At 43.9% G+C, this 20,763-nt stretch overlaps 1 protein-coding gene across 1 annotated transcript in view; it reads right to left on the bottom strand.

Moving 5' to 3' along the window:
• PM20D1 (peptidase M20 domain containing 1) overlaps positions 1-20,763 on the bottom strand; it is a gene marked incomplete at its 5' end in the record, with an annotated part of 305,608 nt that overhangs the window by 27,481 nt on the left and 257,364 nt on the right. Inside the window, 2 exons of the mRNA XM_082244535.1 lie at positions 1,389-1,488; positions 13,891-14,056. Coding sequence (XP_082100661.1) covers positions 1,389-1,488; positions 13,891-14,056 — 266 coding nt within the window. The remainder of the gene's footprint in view (positions 1-1,388; positions 1,489-13,890; positions 14,057-20,763) is intronic.

The following is a 20,763-nucleotide window of genomic DNA, read 5'->3' as shown; positions in this document are numbered from 1 at the left end:
CATGCATATAAGCATGTGGGGGCCATACAAACTACTGAGTACCATTTTGAGTTGCTGAAATGAAGTTTCAGCAAAATGCTTTAGCTTGCTGCATCATTTTTTCTTTTTGTCTTTGAATTTAGCCCTCTGTAGGTAGATAATTTTCATTTGCATCAAACTATGTGGCATCATTTCGTTCCTAACCAATTACCCAGTCCGTATCAGTATAGATATCCAGCATGAGATTTTTTCCCCATTGAGATCTGATCTGTTTTTAATTTTTTTGATATAAATACACACACACACACACAAACGCGGAGCGGGAGTTGTATTCATAATTATATCTAGGGCTTTGCTATACAGTAGGGAAAACATTTATCCCCCTGCAGATTTTGTAAGTTTGCCCACCTACATAGAAATGAAGGGTCCATAATTTTTATCATAAGTAGATTTTAAATGATAGAGACAGAATATTAACCAAAAATCCAGAAAAAAACACATGATACAAATGTTATAAACTGGGTTGCAGTTCAGTGAGTAAAATAAGTATTTGATCCCCAAGCAACACATGACTTAGTACTTGGTGGAGAAACCCTTATTGGCAAGCACAGAGGTAAGACGTTTCTTGTAGTTAGTGACCAGGTTTGCACACATCCCAGGAGGGATTTTGGTCCACTCTTTTTTTACAGATATCTAAATCCTTAAGGTTTATTGGCTGTCGCATGGCAATTCAAAGTTTCAGTTCCCTCCATAAATTTTCTATAGGATTAAGGTTTGGAGTCTCCGTGACCTTAATGTGCTTCTTCTTGAGACACTCCTTTGTTTCGGGGCATGTTTTTGGTCACTGTCAAGCTAAAAAACACCCATCCATGACCCATCTTTAGTATTCTGGCTGAGGGAAGAAGGTTCTCATCCAAAATTTTACAATACATGGCCCCTTTCATTGGCCCCAAAATGCAGAAAAGTTGGTCTGTACCTTTAGCAGAGACAGAGCCCCAAAGCATAATGTTTCCACCTCTGTGCTTGACTGTAGGGATGGTGCTCTTAGGGTCATAGTAATAACAAACACTGCCGTGTGTCAAAGTATATCAATGAGGAAGTCATATTCTCAATCAGTTGTTAGAAAAGGGACAAAACAAATAGAATCCTTGAGGCCCGGGGGTTTAGTATCTTGGAGGTTGAAAATCCATCTAGTTTCAATTTTCAATATTCTCTGGTCAAAATCCCTACCAGAATATAGCCACTAGCTGTAGCTGGCTTGATTTTACTTTTCCTAGTGTCCAACCCTCCTACAGTATAATCACTGTAGTTTAAACTACAATGCTGTGTCCTTCAATAAATGATGGCAAAAAAAAAAGACAAACACAGGTCACATTGAAAATAACTCTTTGTAAATATTGGCCTCCTACCTTCCCAAATCTTCAGGTTTCAACTGAAAAGGGCTAAACCGATAGATGCTGTTAGTCAAGTTGACAAAATGGCGGCTGTCAGTATTTCCAATACAGATACCTGAAAAGCAACAACAGTTTTAGTTAGCTTAGTGAAAAAAAAAAAACATTTGAAAGTGACTTCCTCCATTGCTAAGTAGGAACAATATATTTTGTAATTCTGATGCCCGCTAGCAACTTAACCACTTAAGCCCGGCTGCTCAAAGACCAGGGCCTATTTTGCGATTCGGCACTGCGTGACTTTAATGGACAATTGCGCGGTCATGTGACGCTATACCCAAATGAAACTGACGTCCTTTTTTTCCCCCACAGAGCTTTCTTTTGGTGGTATTTGATCACCTGTGCAATTTTTACTTTTTGCGCTATAAACAAAAAAAGAGCAACAATTTTGAAAAAATAACAATATTTTTCACATTTTTTTATATGAAATTCCCCCCCCCCAAAAAATGTAAAAATCTAAATTTTTAACATTTTAGGCTAATTTGTTTTCTTCTACATATTTTTGGTGAAAAAAAAATTGCAACAAGCGTATTTTTATTGGTTTGCGCAAAAGTTATTGCGTTTACTAACTAGGGGAAAGATTTATGTCATTTTTACAGTTTTTTTTTTTTTTTTTTTAACTAGTAACGGCGGTGATCTGCGATTTTTTTTGCGGGACTGCGACTTTGCAGCAGACAGATTGGACCCTTGACTGACATTTTTGATGCTTTTGATGTAACCACAGAGATTGAATGATCGCTGCAGTTACACCAGGGAAAATGACAGGCGGCTTTGTTTACATCAGCCGCCTGCCTTTCTCCCTCTCCACCTGGATATTGCGAGTGGCCAGCGGTCATCGGCACTGCCGGTCACTCGCGCTGGGATGGCAGTGAACAGGCGGGGGCGGGAGCGCGCCTCCGGCGGTGCACGCTCGCCCCCTATTGGCTCGCGGGCGAGTGACGTACCCATACATCACTTTGCCCAGGGGGGGCTGACCGCCACAGTATATGTACTTGTGGCGGTCGGCAAGTGGTTAAAGTGGCAATCAACACCTCCCATTAGGACCTGTGTTCAACACTTACGAACCAGAGTTGAATGGTACTTTAACCACTTGCCCTCCAGCAGTTTTACCCCCTTCATGACTCTAGCTGTTGGATCGGGAGAGGGAGGCTCAAGGAGTCACATGACCGCCGATCTGCGCTGCGAAATCTGGTAGAAATAGGCATCTTTTTTACAAAGGACACACACTGCAGCATAGGAGGCTTTATAACAGAGGAGATTGTGTGTAGTTTATGAAGTGGCTTAACAAACAATTCCTGGATGGGGCAACTACATTTGTTTTCTTTTTTTTTACCTGGTGATCTGGCCAGTACGTCTGTTGCTTTTTTCAAAATAACAAATTGTCCTGCAGATGTAGCAGTTAGAGGGTTTAGACAAACCATTTGCCACTGACAGGGGTGCTTAAAATGACCAGCTTTTATTCATGTGAAACCTTTATCCCAAAAGGAAGAAAACGGTAGCTGTAACTGTTAGCTGGAGTTTGGCTTAGATTTTGTTAGTGTATTTAAATCTGCTAGTTTATCTAACACTACCCTCGCTCCCAGACTGACAATGCTATTGTCCAAAGGTGTCTCTGTACTCCATCAGTGTCACCTGGTGATGTAGCCAGTAACACACCTCCTGTATTAGTCTGGATTCACATCTATGCATGCTGCTTTTGAGCATTTCAGCATTGCTTTTTGCTGTGCTTTCTGCGTTTTTTTTAACTGTGTTTGTACCGCGAATTGCATTTTGCTTTTTTTTTTTACATTCACTGTACATATCCGCTTGCTAAGAAATGGGCCGAGAAGCCGGCAACCGCATCCTTGAGTCATCAGCGGCTTCCCACTGACAGCTGAATGTAAAGAAAAAAAAGAATTGCCGGCAAAAAAATATGTGAAAAACGGTGTGGAGTCCTTTCCAGGTCCATATCAGGCCCTTCAGGTCTGCTATGGATTTGGAGGGGACACCCCCACGCCAAAAAAAAAATCACCCCCCCAAATCTTTACCAGACCCTTATCAGAGCATGCAGCCCGGAAGGTCAGGAAAGGGAGGGGACCCCCTCCTGGACTATACCAGGCCACACACCCCTACCCATTCACCAAAAAAGTAGTGTAGTGTGACAAAAGACAATAGACAGTTTTTGACAAGTCCTTTATTAAAAATGTCTTCTTCTTCCTCCCGTCTTCTTCCTCTTCCTCCCGTCTTCTTCTTCCTCCGGTCGTCTTCTTCCTCCGGTCGTCTTCTTCCTCCGGTCTTCTTCTTCCGCCGCCGCCACTCTTGCCGCCGACCCGCTGAAAATAAAAAAAAGATCCTCCTCCGACGCTGTGCCCCGCCGGTCTTTCTGCATCAATGTCACACAATTCATATATAACTATGGGACATGGCCATCAGATTGTGTCATCCAGAGACCCTGCCCCCTTGTGACGTCACTGACCCATCATGCCCCGGGCAGTGACGTTCACAAGGGGGTGGGGTATATGAATGATGTAATCTGCAGCGTCGGAAGAGGTTCGCTTTTTTTATTTTCAGCTATGGTGGGCGGAGGAAGAAGAACACCGGAAAAAGAAGAACACAGGAGGAAGAAGACAACATTTTTAATAAAGGACTTGTCTTCTATCACACTGCACTACTTTTTTGGTGAATGGGTAGGGGTACAATGTACCCCATACTCATTCACATAGGAAGGGGGGGGATCAGGGGGCCCCCTTGTTAAAGAGGGTTTCTGGATTCTGATAAGCCCCCTGCCCAAACCCACCGCACCCAGGGGTTACAGGCAACACGCCCCTCAACATGGCGTTGGGGTATCCCCCTTCAAATCCATACCAGTGGGGACTCCACGCCTTTTTTTTTTTCATTAATTTTTTTTTGCCAGCCATTTTATTTTATTTTCTACATTCAGCTGTCCGCGAGGAAACCTGCTGACAGCTAATGACTCCTCGGTTGTTAGGGACGCAGCGGCCGGCTTCCAGCCATGCTGCTTAGAAACCAGCTATACGCAGTGAATGTAAAGCCAAAAAAAAAAAAAAAACACAGAAATCGTGGTTAAATTTGTGGTAAATACGCAGTACTTGCATTTTCGATGCAGGTCTCTTTCAGTCTATTACATGCAAAACACTGCATTTTGCCTGAAAAAAAGTTCTTGATCCTTTCCAAAAACGCAGAGGCACAAAAATGCATTGATGAGAACGTATTCCATAGGAATCCTGGTTAAAAAAATTAAATGCATTTCTGCAAAAAGCATTAAAAAACACATTAGTGTAAAACGAGACTTAGAGTGCCTACAATCGAGGGGAAAAAAAGTCTAAAAAAAAAAAAAAAACCCAAGGCATGCCCCACATCTAAACATCTAATCATTGGTAAGCTGCAATATATTTCGGTTCAATACCACTTTAAAGATTCAAGAGTATGTAAACCCAACATTTCATATTCCTGATATGTGCCTGTTGTGCCATGCTTTCTTTGTGAGAAATCCTTGGTGTTCCTGCCAGTCTTACTGCTTTCCTAATAAAAACGATCACAGTAAGCAGAAAACACCTTGGTCAGATATCCGGCCTGCTCTCCTCCAATGATTAGACTTGTCCTGACATAACCCCCCTGCACAGACTTTCACTGGGAAAACTGGATACTGCTGCTTCCCCTCCACCAGCTCTTAAAGAGGAACTCCAGGAACCTATAAAAAGATAAAAGTCAGCAGCTACAAAAAGTGTAGCTGCTAACTTTTAAAAAATAGCCACTCACCTGTCCCACGGTCCAGCGGTGAGGTCATCACAGCTGACCTTCTTTTTCTTTCCTCCCTCAGGGGCGCCAACATCTTCACTATGGGCACCCAGCTGTGACAGCTTGCAATTTTGCAGCCAAGCACCCACTGCGCATACGCGAGTCGTATTGGTGGATGCAGTCTTCTGGGACCTGTCAGTGTCCCAAAAGACTACAGGGGGGAGGGAGGAAGTGGAAATGGGAGCAGGTACCTGTCAAAATTGGATACCCGCTCCACCCGTCCTTAACCGCTTCCATACAGAGCAGTTAGACACCCTTCCTGCCCAGACCAATTTTCAGCTTTCAGCACTCTCACACTTTGAATGACAATTGCTCAGTCATGCTACACTGTAACCAAACAAAATTTTTATCATTTTTTTCACACAAATAGAGCTTTCTTTTGGTGGTATTTGATCACAACTGGGGTTTTTTTTTTTCGTGATATATGCAAAAAAAGAGCAAAAATTTTGAAAAAAAAACACTTTTTTTTAGTTTCAATTATGAAATTTTGCAAAAAATAAATTTTTCTTCATACATTTGGGCCAAAATGTATACTGCTACATGTCTCTGGTAAAATTAACCCAAATTAGTGTATATTATTTAGTCTGTGTGAAAGTTATTGAGTCTAGAAGCTATGGTACCAATTACTGAAAATTGATCACACCAGATGTACTGACTGCCTATCTCCGTTCTTGAGGCCCTGAAATGTCAGGACAGTACAAATACCGACCAAATTACCCCTTTTTGTAAAGTAGACAGTCCAAGGTATTTAGTAAGAGGCATGGTGAGTTTTTTGAAGTTGTAATTTTTTTCCCACAATTCTTGGGAAAATGAAGAAAAAATTTTTTTTTTCTTTTTTTTCCCACAAAGTTGTCAATTTATAAGCTATTTCTAACACATAGCATGTACACAGCAAAAATTACACCCAAAAATACATTCTGCTACTCCTTCCGAGTATGGCGATACCACATGTGTGAGACTTTTACACAGCCTGGCCACAAAAAGAGACTCCACGTCCAAGAAGCACATTCAGGCGTTCTAGGAGCATAAATACACATAATACTTTCTTACTACCTATCACACTTTTCAAGGCCCTAGAGCACCAATACAATAGAAAAATGACCCCATTTTGGAAAGCAAACACTCCAACGTATATTCTATGAGGCATTATGGGTCGTTTGAACATATTTTTTTCCACAGGTTTTTGGAAAATGTGGGAAAAAAATGAAAACTTTTTTTTACACAAAGTTGTCAATTTATAGGATATTCCTAACACATAGCATGTACACAGCAAAAATGACACCCCAAAATACATTCTGCCACTCCTCCTGAGTATGGCAATACCACATGTGTGAGACTTTTTCACAGCCTAGCCATATAGAGGGGCCTAACATCCAAGGAGCATCATCATGCATCCTAGCCACTTGCCTAGGCCTATTTTTGACATTTGGTGTTTACAAGCTAAAATCAGTTGTTTTGCTAGAAAACTGCTTAGAACCCCCAAACATTATATATTTTTTTTTTAGCAGAGACCCTAGAGAATAAAATGGAGATTATTGCAATATTTTTTATCACACCGTATTTGCGTAGCGGTCTTCCAAACGCAATTTTTTTGGAAAAAATTCACTTTTTTTAATTAAAAAATAAGAAACCAGTAAAGTTAGCCCAATTTCTTTCCATAATGTGAAAGATAATGTTACGCCGAGTAAATAGATACCCAACATGTCATGTTTCAAAATTGCGCACGCTCACGGAATGGTGACAAACTTTGGTACTTAAAAATCCCCATAGGCGACAATTTAAAAATTTCTACAGGTTGCCATCTTTGAGTTACAGAGGAGGTCTAGGGCTCAAATTATTCCCCTTGCTCTAACGATCGCGGCGATACCTCACATGTGTGGTTTGAACACCGTTTACATATGTGGGCGGGGTTTCTGTATGCATTCGCTTCTGCGCGAGAGCTATCGGGGACAGGGCGCTTTAATTTTTTTTTTTTTTACTATTTATTTTATTTATTATTTTTTATTTTTACACCGCTTAAAAAAAAAAAAAAAATTGATCATTTTTATTTCTATTAAAAGAAATGTAAATATTCCTCGTAATAGAAATAGGCACGACAGGACCTCTTTTTTGTGAGATCTGGGGTCAAAAAGTCCTCAGATCTCACAAGTACACTAAAAGATAGAAAAAAAAAAAAAAAAAAAATAATTATAATATAAAATGAAAAAAAAAAAAAAAAGGACCTTTAAACCGGTTGCTAGGCAACAACATTTTCCGTAGCTCCGGTCCTCCAAGACCATAGAGTCAAGTGAGGGCAAGCTTGCCCTCACTCGACATCCTGTCTGTGAGGATTCGGGACCGGATCGTTTTCCCCGCTGCCGGCGGGTCCGGTAAGCGGGGAAAAGGACCGGAACGCGTCGGGAGGGGGGGGGGCGCCTCTTCCGCCATCCCGGAATGGTGATCCCACGGCGAATCCGCCGCTGGGACCACCCTTATCGGAAAGCCAACCGTCCACCGTTTAAAAAAATACCAGGGTTATGGCAGCTATCTGCTGCCATAACACCGGTATTTAGGTTTAAACGGAGGACGTATATAAACCTTTTTGAACTTGGACATGGTGGCTGTATGAAGGGTGACAGGTACTCAGGTACTGATGAGCAGGTGGCAGGTACTCGGGTACTCCGATAGGCAGGTGACAGGTACTCGGGTACTCTGATGGGCAGGTGACAGGCAGGTGATAGGTACTGATGAGTAGTACTCACTGACTGATAGGTGATACTGTACTGATGGGTACTGATGATCAGTACTGATACGTGATAGGTACTGATGAGTACTGATGAGTACTGATGAGTAGTGATGGGTACTGATGAGCAGGCGGCAAGTACTCGGGTACTTCAGGCGTCAGGTACTCTGATGAGCAGGTGGAAGGTACTCGGGTACTCTGATGGGTAGGTGACAGGTACTCAGGTACTCTGATGACGGGTACTCCGTTGACAGGTACTCAAAGTACCCGAGTACCTGTCATCAGAGTACCCGAGTACCTGTCATCAGAGTACCCGAGTACCCGTCATCAGAGTACCCGAGTACCTGTCATCAGAGTACCCGAGTACCTGTCAGAGTACCCGAGTATCCGTCATCAGAGTACTCGAGTACCTGTCATCAGAGTACCCGAGTACCCGTCATCAGAGTACCCGAGTACCCGTCATCAGAGTACCCGAGTACCCGTCATCAGAGTACCCGAGTACCCGTCATCAGAGTACCCGAGTACCTGTCATCAGAGTACCCGAGTACCTGTCATCAGAGTACCCGAGTACCTGTCATCAGAGTACCCGAGTACCCGTCAGAGTACCCGAGTGCCTGTCATCAGAGTATCCGTCATCAGAGTACCTGTCATCAGAGTACCCGAATACCTGTCACCAGCCCATCAGAGTACCCAAGTACCTGTCATCTGAGTACCTGATGGGCTGGTGACAGGTACTCGGGTACTTTGATGGGCTAGTGACAGGTGCTCTTTATTGGGGGGGGGGCAATCAGTGTGTTTGGGGTGCACTGTAGTTGGTAACTAGCTGTTACCACACTCTCTTCCTCACACAGGATCAGTGTGTGAGGAGGAGAACACGGTGACAGCTAGTTACCGTGTTCTCTGTTGACATTTGTGACCGGCTGTGATTGGACACAGCCGGTCACGTGGTAAAGAGCCAATTTCATTGGCTCTTTACCTAGATCGGGGATCGACTCTGTCCGAGGGACGAGCCCCGTGCCCGATCGCTGCTCTGCGCGCCCCCGGGGGCGCGCATTGCAGAGAGAACGAGCGGCTCGTGCTGGAGCCGCTCATGTGATCGGCTGTGATTGACACAGCCGATCACGTGGTAAACAGCCAATTTCTATTGGCTGTTTACCTTGATCAGGGATGGGCTATGTCCGAGGGACGAGCCTCATCCCTGATCGCGCCGCTGTGCGCCGCCGGGGGCGCGCAGTAGCAGCTAGAACGGGCCGACGTCATATGACGGCGGCCCGGATCTAGACAACCACTTTGCCGACGTCATTTTACATGACTCGGTATGGAAGTGGTTAAAGCGGAACGGCCCCTTTTGGGTGAAGTCTTTAAACACCTGAGAACAGAGGGTATGTGATCACTTCTAGAAAAAAGGGTTTATAATGTTTTTTTATGTCTGTACACAAATGTTTTACCTTCCGTTTCTATTGAAAATGAATGGGTTGTTTTACAAGGTGAGGGTTTTTTTTTTATTGGTTGAGCCAGATGGACTTGTGTCTTTTTTCTACCTGACTCACTATGTAACTATGTAACATACACTTTAACTCTTCGTAAACTCAAATGTTAAAGCAAGGGGAGCCTCACCTATTGCTTTTCTTTGGTGCTCTGCTGAACAGTAAGTAAGTATTAAGTAAGGATGCTGAGGGCTGCCTACGTCCCCTGTTGTTGGAGAGAAAAGGAGAGCACCAGCTACTGGGGGAGTGAAGCATAAGGTACAGTAAATTACATTTGCTGTTTATGTTTCCCCCACTGATAAATGAGCCTTTAGAATGAGGTTCACACATATGTGATGCGGGAATCTATGCAATTCCTATGCTGGTTCCCACATCGCATCTAAATTGCAGCCAATTCACACTGCACTCTGCGAACAGCTGCGGGTGTCGCTAGAAAGTTAAGTACACCCCCAGATAAGTTTGCAGATCGCAGTGTGAACACCCATGTGATCTGATTCCAGTGCGGACCAAAAAAGGGTCCTGCACCCTTTTGGTCTGAATGCGATAAGAATTCAGCCAAACTGTATGGCTGAATTTGCATTGCACAGACAACGCATGTGATCTGCACAGCAATGTGGTGCGAATCACATGCCATGTCACCAGTGTGAACCTAGCCTCAATCCTTGTAGTGCTGGGGGATCCAAACTGCAAAGGACTGCTGTTAAATAATAAAAAAGTGCACCTGATTTAAATGATTTTGCTGGGCTGCCTCTAGCTTTGCTACTTTCTGAAACACTGAACTTAACAGCAAGTGAAATAAGAATAAGGTACTTATGAGCTGTTCCAGGCAAGCAAGTCAGAAAGCATCAAAACCATTAGATTTGCATGACAACCAGGCAGCTAGCATTTTCCTGGCAAGGTGAGCCTACAAGCTTGTAGGCCCACCTTGCCATGAGTTTCTTTTCACAAGTGTATTTAAACACACAACATGCTAATAAAAATCATTGAAACTAAACACACAACATGATGCAAAGTGAAGTAACCATAGCATTTAATAGTATTCATCGTTCATAAAACCTTCAGACTCTGCTATGAGTTACCATACTTTACATATCAGCTGTTTTATTTCCTGAATAAACCTGATGGTAAGCTTGACCACATTTTTTTTTTTTACATATGAAAGCATAAATAGGTCCCCAAGCACAAATCGCAGGGCCTATATATGTATAGAAAGAAGGTGTGGGATTTGGCGCGGCCTAATAGTGATGATATAAATGAGAATAAAAATATATATGTAATGATATGTATGATAAATATGAGTAAAAGATGAAATTAACTTATGTACTGTATTAGTCAATAAATAACTAGTATATAGATGCCTGTAAGTGATGTGTGCACTTGTAAAATATAAAAAGTGTATATAAAACACTGCTATAAACACAAATAAGTATAAAATAATGTAAAGTCGCAAAATATATATATAAGATAAATCACTATTATATCAAATATTCAATATGGTGGCAAGTGCATGAATACCAGTGCAAAATAAATAAATAATAAATAATATATAAAGTGACCAAGTGATAATAAATATACAAGAAACTGCAAATACTGTTATGTCAGATGCTCAATCAAGTGGCAAGTGCATAAGTGCCCATACCATGTGGACATAAAGTGACCAGTGCTGGTAAATGATTAGGTAAAATATGCTGTAAACAAGGATAAGTGATGCTGTAATAATCAACAACAGTGACTTCAGTGAGTATAAATATCAATGGTGAATAAAGTAACGGGATATAGATTTAAAGGTGACTAAGTGACTATAAATGTTAAATGATAGGAAGATGGCTTGGTGGTTATAAATGTCCAAAAATTAATACATACATAGTTACATAGTTACATAGTAGGTGAGGTTGAATAAAGACAATAGTCCATCCAGTTCAACCTGTGTAGGTGTGTGTGGCTGTAATCATCTCACATACCCCTGAATGTTCTAATCCTTGAGATGTAAGTCTAAGAGTCTTTTGAAAGCCACCATACTACCCGCAGAAACCACTTCTTGTGGTAGAGAATTCCACAATCTTGTAGCCCTAACAGTAAAGAACCCCCCACGTTGCCTGAGGTTAAAACGCTTCTCCTCTAATCGCATTGTATGCCCTCGAGTCCTCATGCAATCCCTTTGAATGAACAGCTTTTTTTCTAAGCTGGGATCCCCATTAAGATATTTATAAATTGCTATCATGTCCCCCCTCAGACGTCTCTTCTCCAGGGAGAATAAATCGAGCGATTGTAGACGCTCCTCATAGTCAAGGTCCTCCAATCCCCTAATTAGTTTAGTTGCCCTTCTCTGGACTCTCTCCAGCTCCAACACATCCCTCCTGAGGACTGGCGACCAGAACTGGACAGAATACTCCAGATGCGGTCGGACCAAAGTTTTATAAAGTGGAAGGATTATAGTCTTATCTCTGGAATACATCCCTTTCTTTATGCATGCTAATATTCTGCTGGCTTTGGCAGCTGCCGCTTGACATTGCATGCTGTTGCCTAATCTATCATCAACCAAGACTCCCAGATCCTTCTCCATTTTTGATTCCCCCAAGGGTTCCCCTCCTAATGTGTATTGTGCTTTTATGTTTTTAGTCCCCAAGTGCAAAACCTTACACTTCTCCACGTTAAACCTCATTTGCCATGTCGTTGCCCACTCTGTAATTTTGTCCAGGTCATTCTGTAGGATATCTGCTTCATGCTGTGCAGTTATTGCTCTGGCCAATTTTGTGTCATCTGCAAAAACTGATATCGAACTACTGATCCCGACCTCAATGTTGTTTATGAATAAATTGAACAAGGTTGGTCCCAGGACTGAGCCCTGGGGCACCCCGCTTACAACCTCAGACCAGTCTGAGTATGCGCTGTTTATTACCACTCTTTGGACACGCCCTTTAAGCCAATTCCGTATCCAAGAGCAAACCCTGCTGTCGATACCTGCAGACCTTATTTTATAAATTAAGCGCTTGTGGGGAACTGTATCAAACGCCTTAGCGAAATCCAAGTACACCACATCCACTGGTCTCCCCCTATCTAGCTCACAGCTCACCTCCTCGTAGAATGTTAATAGATTGGTTTGACAAGAACGCCCATTTGTAAACCCGTGCTGATTACTGCTGATGATGTTGTTGTCTTTAGCAAACTCTACGATATAGTCCCTTATCATCCCCTCCAGAAGTTTACATACTATTGATGTCAAACTGACAGGCCTATAATTTCCCGGGATATGCCTCTGGCCCTTTTTGAATATCGGAATCACGTTAGCTTTCTTCCAATCCCCTGGTACATCTCCTGTCCTAATACGGTCAGCAAAGATCAGGAACAGTGGTCTGGATATAACCTTACTGAGTTCCTTGAGTACTCTCGGATGTACGCCATCCGGGCCTGGTGATTTGTTTGTGTTGAGTTTATCCAGCCTTTCCCTGATTTCACCCTCTGTTAGCCATAGTGGCAAGTCCTGTGTATTACTACTAACCATACAGTCATGGTCAGTGTACCCCTCCGTTTCCTGTGTAAAGACTGACGAGAAAAAAGCATTCAGCACGGTTGCTTTTTCAGTGTCCTCTGTAACCATCCTCCCATCATTGTTAATTATGTGTGCAATATGCTCTGCCCTAGTTTTTTTGCTGTTGATATATTTAAAGAATGTCTTTGGGTTTTTTTTACTATCCTCCGCTATTTGTCTCTCAAAGTTGATTTTAGCCATCTTGATTTCTTGTTTACTTTTCTTATTTGCCTCCTTGTATTGCTCGAAAGTCGATACTGTGCCCTCTGATTTATACTTCTTGAAGGCCAATATATTCAATAAAGTGGCAAACTTCTTCGTGTAACTATACACAATACCGGTGATCCCGTGGTGGGTGATAAGGCGAGGTGCTTGGTGACCCCTATGATAGGTAGCCCACTCACCAGAAATACCCACCCCACACAGGGGTACAGAGCGGGTATATAAATGAGATGGTGGTCCCTCAGGAGGATCCTAGCTCCCTCTATATGTCCTAGGATAAACGTGCTGGAGGGTCCCTGTAAAGTGCCAGGGTGTGTCTGGAATCATACAAGAGGATGGCTGGGGTATGATAAGGTCCTGGTGGGGTCCTGTCTGTATGAGTGGAAGCTCCAATGCTCCAGAGTGAGATCAACCAATCAGCGGGACAGCTCATATACACATGTATACACATGGTGATAAGGAAAAGGCACATAGTGTGATACCGTATGGCAATAGTTTATTTTAAAAAATTGCAGGTATAGGTACTCAAATTTAAGTAGATAACAATAAGCAGATAAAAGTAAGCAGTAGGTCTGGAACGCACTGCGTGCCACGCTGGTGCCGGAACCGGAAGTGATGTATACCTGTATCTTTTATTTTTTTTAGGCTGGCCCGAACTGTTATTTACCGCATGTTGAATTTATCATCTTAGAAAAAAAAACATACCTGGCACTACTGGCACTCCAGAAAACACAGAGTGAATGGTTCGCTGTAGTATTTGGTAACCAAAGTTTGACTCGTCATGAGGGCTAATAGGAAGGGGATCAAATGAATTCAGGACGGAAAGTTCCACTCTTTCATCATTAATAGTATTCCTTACAATGTCTAAAACCTGGAAAAAAAAATTGAATTGTTATATACTTATTGTACAACCTCTATCTTTGATGTTCATTAAAAGATACAGCACAGTAGCAAGTCTATACCATGGGTTATAATTTTGCATACAGGAGAATGGACACCGCACAAGACTGCTAAACTACAGGGGGACAGGAACTGCAGGGATTGGTCTTTTGCCGGGAGCATTGGAGGATTAGGTAAGTATACTGTATCTCTGCTCTTCTCTCCCCTAGAAAAAAAAACAAGCAGTTTACCCTGTGCAGTGTGGACACAGCCCTACTGCATGGGGGGAAAAAAAATTGCCTAGAGCTCAGCTTTAACCAGGGTCGCCAATAGGGAGGTACCATTGGTCCCCCTGTAGGGGACCCGGGCACACAGGGGGGCCCGGACAGAGAGGGGGATTTGTGCGGCAAGGCAATTACAGAACGTTGCCCTGTGTCTGTGTCTCTCTGCAGCAGCCGAAAGCTGGTTTCTCTCCCTCCTTCCATCTTTTAGCTGCTGCAGAGAGAGACAAAGGTAATTGCCCCACTGTACCAATCCCCCTCCCTGTTGTGCTGACATTTGATTTCCCCAATGCAGGGAGTGTGCTGCTGTGTGTTAAAAAAAACAAAAAACAAAAGCCCCCCTGGCAGCTGGTGGATTTGGATGGGGGGGGTGCTAGGTTCAGAGGGAATAGAGCTATGGATGTGGGGGTGCTAGGTGCAGAGGGGTGAGAGCTGTAGATTAGGGGGGGGGCTGCCAGGTGCAGAGGGATGAGGGCTGTGGATGGGGGATGCTTGGTGCAGAGGGGTGAGAGCTGTGGATTGGAGGTGCTAGGTGCAGAGGGGGTGAAATCTGTGGATTGGGGGTGCTAGGTGCAGAGAGGCAAGAGCTGTGTATGGGGAGGTGCTAGGTGCAGAGGAGTGAGAGCTGTGGATGGTGGGTGCTAGGTGCAGAGAGTTGAGAGCCGTTGGAGATTTTAAGTTCAGAGGGGTGAGAGCCGTGGATGGGAGGTGCAAGGTACCCCACAACCGGCAGCAGAGGAAGGGACCCCACCAGACTCCCCACCCCACCAGAGTAGCACTGCACCAGGATACCACTGCTCCATGTGCAGCGTCAAAGGGGAAAGAAAAAAACTCAGGCGTCAACACCAGGGGACAAGGAGGAGCTCCCACAGCCATAATCGCTGCCCAGAGGCTCCTCTGTCATGGCCGGCGCTCTATCAGCATGCGAGAATAATGAAAAATGGCCGCAGGCCATTGAAACACATGGTTATTGAAACAAATGATCATTGAAACACGCGGTACAACCCCCCCACCTAAGCAGTGCAGCACACCAGCTCCAGTCACTATCCTAACCCACCACGCTACCCCATATGGGGGGTGGGATGGGGGGATACCAGATTACCAGATCACCATACCAGAAACTAGGCAGGCACCGCTCCAGACAGAACCTCCTCGCCATCGAAATGGGGGATTGTCAGCCAGGAGGATTGATATGGAAGACTCTCAGTGCTATCAGTATGTGTAAAGGTGAAAAAAAATGGAAAATAGAACAAGATCTAATAAATATAGGATTTCTGCTAACACTTAGACGCTAATCCTCTGCGACTAAGTAAACCCTTGAATGGCTGCTTAAATATGTGGTTTTAAACATTATTATAACAGTGGCAAGTTGGTATAAAAATACATAATATAACTATAAAGTGTAAACTTTTAGAATAATCTTAAAAGTGCATAGTGCAAAAGTAAAATAGGGATAAAATGTGCAGCACAAAAAATTATAATATTTAAAAAAACATCAAAAATAGAAAATCATTTCTTAGAAGGTAGCTAGTGTGTCACTTTGTGTGAAGAAAAGTGCACACGTGCAAAAAGCAACAAGCTTGACTGTGATCTTCAATAACACGTATTGCAAAAAAAGTCCTTAGTATGTGCTATCATGTGTCCCTTCACCAGTGTAGACAACTGGCACCACTGTGCATCCTAGCAGCTCACCTCTAATACACTTGGATTACGCACATAATGATGTTAAATCCATAAAGTGGTCATACTCATTTTTTACCACTAGATGTGCTCAATACTTGTCTCCAAAATGTATTGTGTCAGCCCTTGCCGATAATTTCAGGAATCTTATGAATCACTTATCTCCGAATTTGACATGTAAAGGGAAAAAAAGGAAACTCTCATAGTGTAGTAAAATCCATTGTTTATTGAAACAAAAGCATGAATAATTAGGGACAAATAAGTCCAGCTATGGCTCAGGCTGACCGCCCGTGATAGTACCAGCGTCTCTTCCAGTATTCTCCATCCACACTCTACGTGTTACGTCACGGATCACATGACTTCTTCAGGGGAGGACGGAGATTTATAAAGAATGTCTTAATATAGCCTAATGCATTACTAGGAGGGTGCGGCCAATGGATATAGGCCTGTTAGGAAATGAGATTGTAAACATAGACGCAATCTTGCTGATGGATATAGACTCACTAGTAGTTCTAGAACGATTGGGTGAAATTTATTATGGAAGACCTTAAAACAGCTTTTCATATTAATAATGCAGTCGCCAATAGTGAAAGTATTAAGAAATAAAAAAGGTACCAGAAAGGACGCGTATATATTAACCACTTGCCGACCGCCGCACGACTATTTACTGCGGCAGTCAGCCCCCTACAGGCAAACCGATGTAGGGCTACGTCGCTCATTCCCGCCGCTCTGGGGCGCTGATGGCTTGATTGGGTTCAGAACCGATCAGTCATCAGGTCCAGACCAATGATTTTTGGCCTGGACCTGTTGATCGGTCCTGTCCAATCAGATTCTATGCTGAGCCTGTGTAATGTAAACACAGGCTCAGAAAAGACCTGCTCTCCCCTCCCATGATCCTTTTTGGAGAGCACATCTGTGAGTACTGCACCAAGCACATACATACACACTTAGATAGGCACATTTCACTCCCGATCGCCCACCAGTTAACCCCTAAACCCCCTGTCACAACACACACTGCATACAGCATTTTCCTATATACCTGAAAAAGTAAGTTTTGTGACCAGGTGTAGCGCTTGCGGCCGTTCCTTTTACACTTAGGATACCCACCACCCCCCCAATAAAGATTTAACCCCCTGATCACCCCCAGTTAACCCCTTCCCCCTGTCACATTGCACACTAATAAACAAGTAATATAGTGTTTTACTGTATTTTCTATTAGTGTGATTGTGCCTTGAGTTAGCGCTAGCGAGTTAGTTTCTGTCCCACGGAGGTTTAGGGTCCCCGCCACCCACCCCCAATAAAGATTTAACCCCCTGAACCCCCCCTGATCACCCCTACACCCCCTGTCACAACACACACTGTATACAGTATATAGCTATAGCATTTTCCTATATACCCGTATAAGTGTGACTTGTGACCAGGTTTAGCGCTTGCGGTCGTTCCTTTTATCCTTAGGATACCCGCCACCCCCAATAAAGATTTAACCCCCTGATCCCCCCCTGATCACCCCCACTTAACCCCTTCCCCCCTGTCACACTGCACACTAATAAACAAGTAATATAGTGTTTTACTGTATTTTCTATTAGTGTGATTGTGACTCGAGTTAGCGCTAGGGAGTTAGTATCTGTCCCACAGAGGTTTAGGGTCCCCGCCACCCACCCCCAATAAAGATTTAACCCCCTGATCACCCCTACACCCCCTGTCACAACACATACTGTATACATTATATAGCATTTTCGATATACCCGGATAAGTGTGACTTGTGACCAGGTTTAGTGCTTGCCGCCGTTCCTGTTATACTTAGGATACTCGCCACCCCCTCCCAATAAAGATTTAACCCCCTGATCACATCCAGTGAACCCCTTCCCCCCTGTCACATTGCACACTAATACACACGTAATATAGTGTTTTATTGTATTTTGTAGTGTGTGTTTTAGTGTGATTGTGACTTGAGTTAGCGCTAGCGAGTTAGTTTCTGTCCCAAGGAGGTTTAGGGTCCCCGCCCCCCCCCCAATAAAGATTTAATCCCCTGATCACCCCCAGTTAACCCCTTCATTGCCCTGTCACTGTGTCACTTTTATAGTGTTCAGTTTTTTTTCTAAATACTATGATTAGTGACACAGATGACATTAGCTAGTGTTAGCATCAGTCTAAAATAGTGCAGATCCCCGGTGCATAGTTAGAAATAACCCCTTGATTACCACACACACACACTTCCATTACTAGTATAGTGTTTGAACAGATCAATATGATCAGATCAGAACTATACTACCGTCCCCATAGTTTAGGGTTCCCAAAACGCAGTTGCACGATTAGCACTGATTCCTGCCAGCACCTGCATTTAACCCCTCCGCCCAGCCCACCCCACCCAGGCAAGTGTAGTAATCAATAGATTACTGTCACTTACCAAAAACACAACACACAAAACCGCTGTGTTAGCAGAGTCAGGCCTGATCCCTGCTAGCATTAGCAGTTTATTTTTGGTAGCGGTTGAAATAGTCCTTGACAACCAGGTGCTTTTATTACCTGTGAGTCACACTACTGTACCGGTAAATTTAGTTACTAAAATGTCCAAACGTTGGTACAGTAGTGCAGAGGCTTACAGTATACTGACCTTGTCAGATGAGAGCGATGGGGAAGCCTCACTGGCAGAATCAGGGTCAGTATACGAACCTGATGACAGCAGCGGCTCCCTGACAGATAGCTCCGACGACAGATGGGTCCCTGTTAGACCCAGGTGTACTCGACCCCATTCTGGAGTTGTTGAGATGCAGGAATCGCAGGGTGCTCGTATGGAGCAGAGTGTCGGTACTAGTGCCGCTCATCTTTCTGGTGGCCTGGCAAGCGCCAGCGGCCTAGTACACCCTGGACCTAGTACAACCAGCACTGCAGTAACACTTGGTGACAAGGCGAGTCCCATAAGTGCAGTTGAAGCTGGTGTGGTGGCTAGCACAAGCAGTGGCCCGCAGCCACCGCGTATTCGAAAACAGGCCCGTAGAGCCCATAGTGCCCTCCCTGATGCGCATATCCCAATTGGCAACCCACTAATACTACAGCGCCAGTACTTCCCCCATTAACTGCCCAACCTGGAATCCACGTGGAGACAGCTGGTTTTATGTCCCTGAATTTTTTTGAGCTGTTCTTCATGGAAGATCTTTTCGGATCTATTGTGGATCAATCAAATTTATACGCACAACAATTCATCGCCGCCAACCCAAATTCGCCCCTTGCCAGACAATTTGCCTGGAAACCTATAACAGTTCCCGATTTTAAAATCTTTCTGGGCCTTTCCCTCAACATGGGCATAACCAAAAAGAGTGAATTGTGGCTATATTGGTTACAAATTGGCGCATGTGGCACCGTGCGACCTAATCGCCGGGGCTTCCCCCAACAGCTTGTAAATTCCCGTATTAGTCGGGGGAGAGAGCCTGCTTGAAAATGGACAAATTGCTTGCAGTGAAGTGGAGGGATACACGGGATGTTTTCGTTCTGTCCTCCATTCACTGGCGTTATGGAGAAACCCCTCTGTGTCCACGAATATAACCTTAATATGGGAGGGGTGGACCTTAACGACCAACTTTTGGCGCCGTATTTAGTTGCCGTAAAGCCAGACACTGGTACAAAAAAGTGTCTGTCTATTTATTCCAATTGGCTATGCTGAACGCCTTTGTCCTATACAGGGCATCAGGACGAACTGGATCCTTCCAAGAATTCCAGGAAGCGATCATCGAAGCCTACCTGTACCCAGGAGGTGTTCCTGTCCAACTTCCCCTTCCAGATGCAGTGAGCCGGCTGCATGAGAGGCATTTTCCGAATGTCCTGCCGCGTACCCCTACCCAAACACACGCCCAAAGAAGATGTCGTGTCTGTAGCAGGCACGGATTTAGGCGTGACACCCGTTATTCTTGTCCCACCTGTCCTGACCAACTTGGTCTCTGCATCAGGGACTGTTTCCGTCGCTATCATACACTAGTGGAGCTTTAGTGTAGGGTACAGCATTGCACAGTGTAGGGCACACAAACACAGGGTCTCAAAAGATGTTCGATGGCTATCGACATTTTGGAGAGACCCAAACTGGAAAATTGCAGTCCACAAAAAAAGTGTTAAAAAAAAAAAAATATATGAAATAAAAACACAAAAACAGTTGTGTCAGTTATTTTTATGTTCTTCTACTCTTCCTACTGTACTTTTACTGTACTTTGTTTGTTTTTCTTTCTTTTGTTAACCTGTTTCTCTTGCAGGTACCCGTCAGCTGCCACACTGATTTTATATATTCTGACACAAACAGCGTTTGCGCTCAGCATATACGGATACCTCTGATGGCAGCAGCTGTGGTAGGCTGATTTTACCACTGCAGTTAAAATACTTTTAGGTATACGTGGAATATTGTCATGTATACCCACCATTAAGCAGCCGGTGGTTCAATTATCTAACCATAGAGCTGATTGGAGATGAGAATGGCCCCAATCACTAGAGGGGGGGGTAGGCTGTACGGGGGCCCTGTGATTTCTAGGGTGAGGACAAATACAAAGGGAGCAGCAGTAAGAACTGGAGTGAGCTAGATGGTGGTGAGCCTATTCGTGACAAGAAATGCAGGCCACTCATCAGCACGGACCATGACGAGAAATGAAAGCTGCACCATCCAGCTCTTTGCTCATTCAAGTTCGTGCTGCTGCTCCCTGTGTATCTATCCTCACCTCTCCAGCTGTGTTCAAAGACCTCAAGTGCAAGTTGAGCA

This window comes from Pelophylax lessonae, assembly GCF_965119305.1.
Source record: "Pelophylax lessonae genome assembly, chromosome: 2".
NCBI classification, from domain to species: Eukaryota; Metazoa; Chordata; class Amphibia; order Anura; family Ranidae; genus Pelophylax; species Pelophylax lessonae.
Note: the sequence above shows the minus strand (reverse complement) of the source record. Positions and strands in the feature narration are given on the sequence as shown.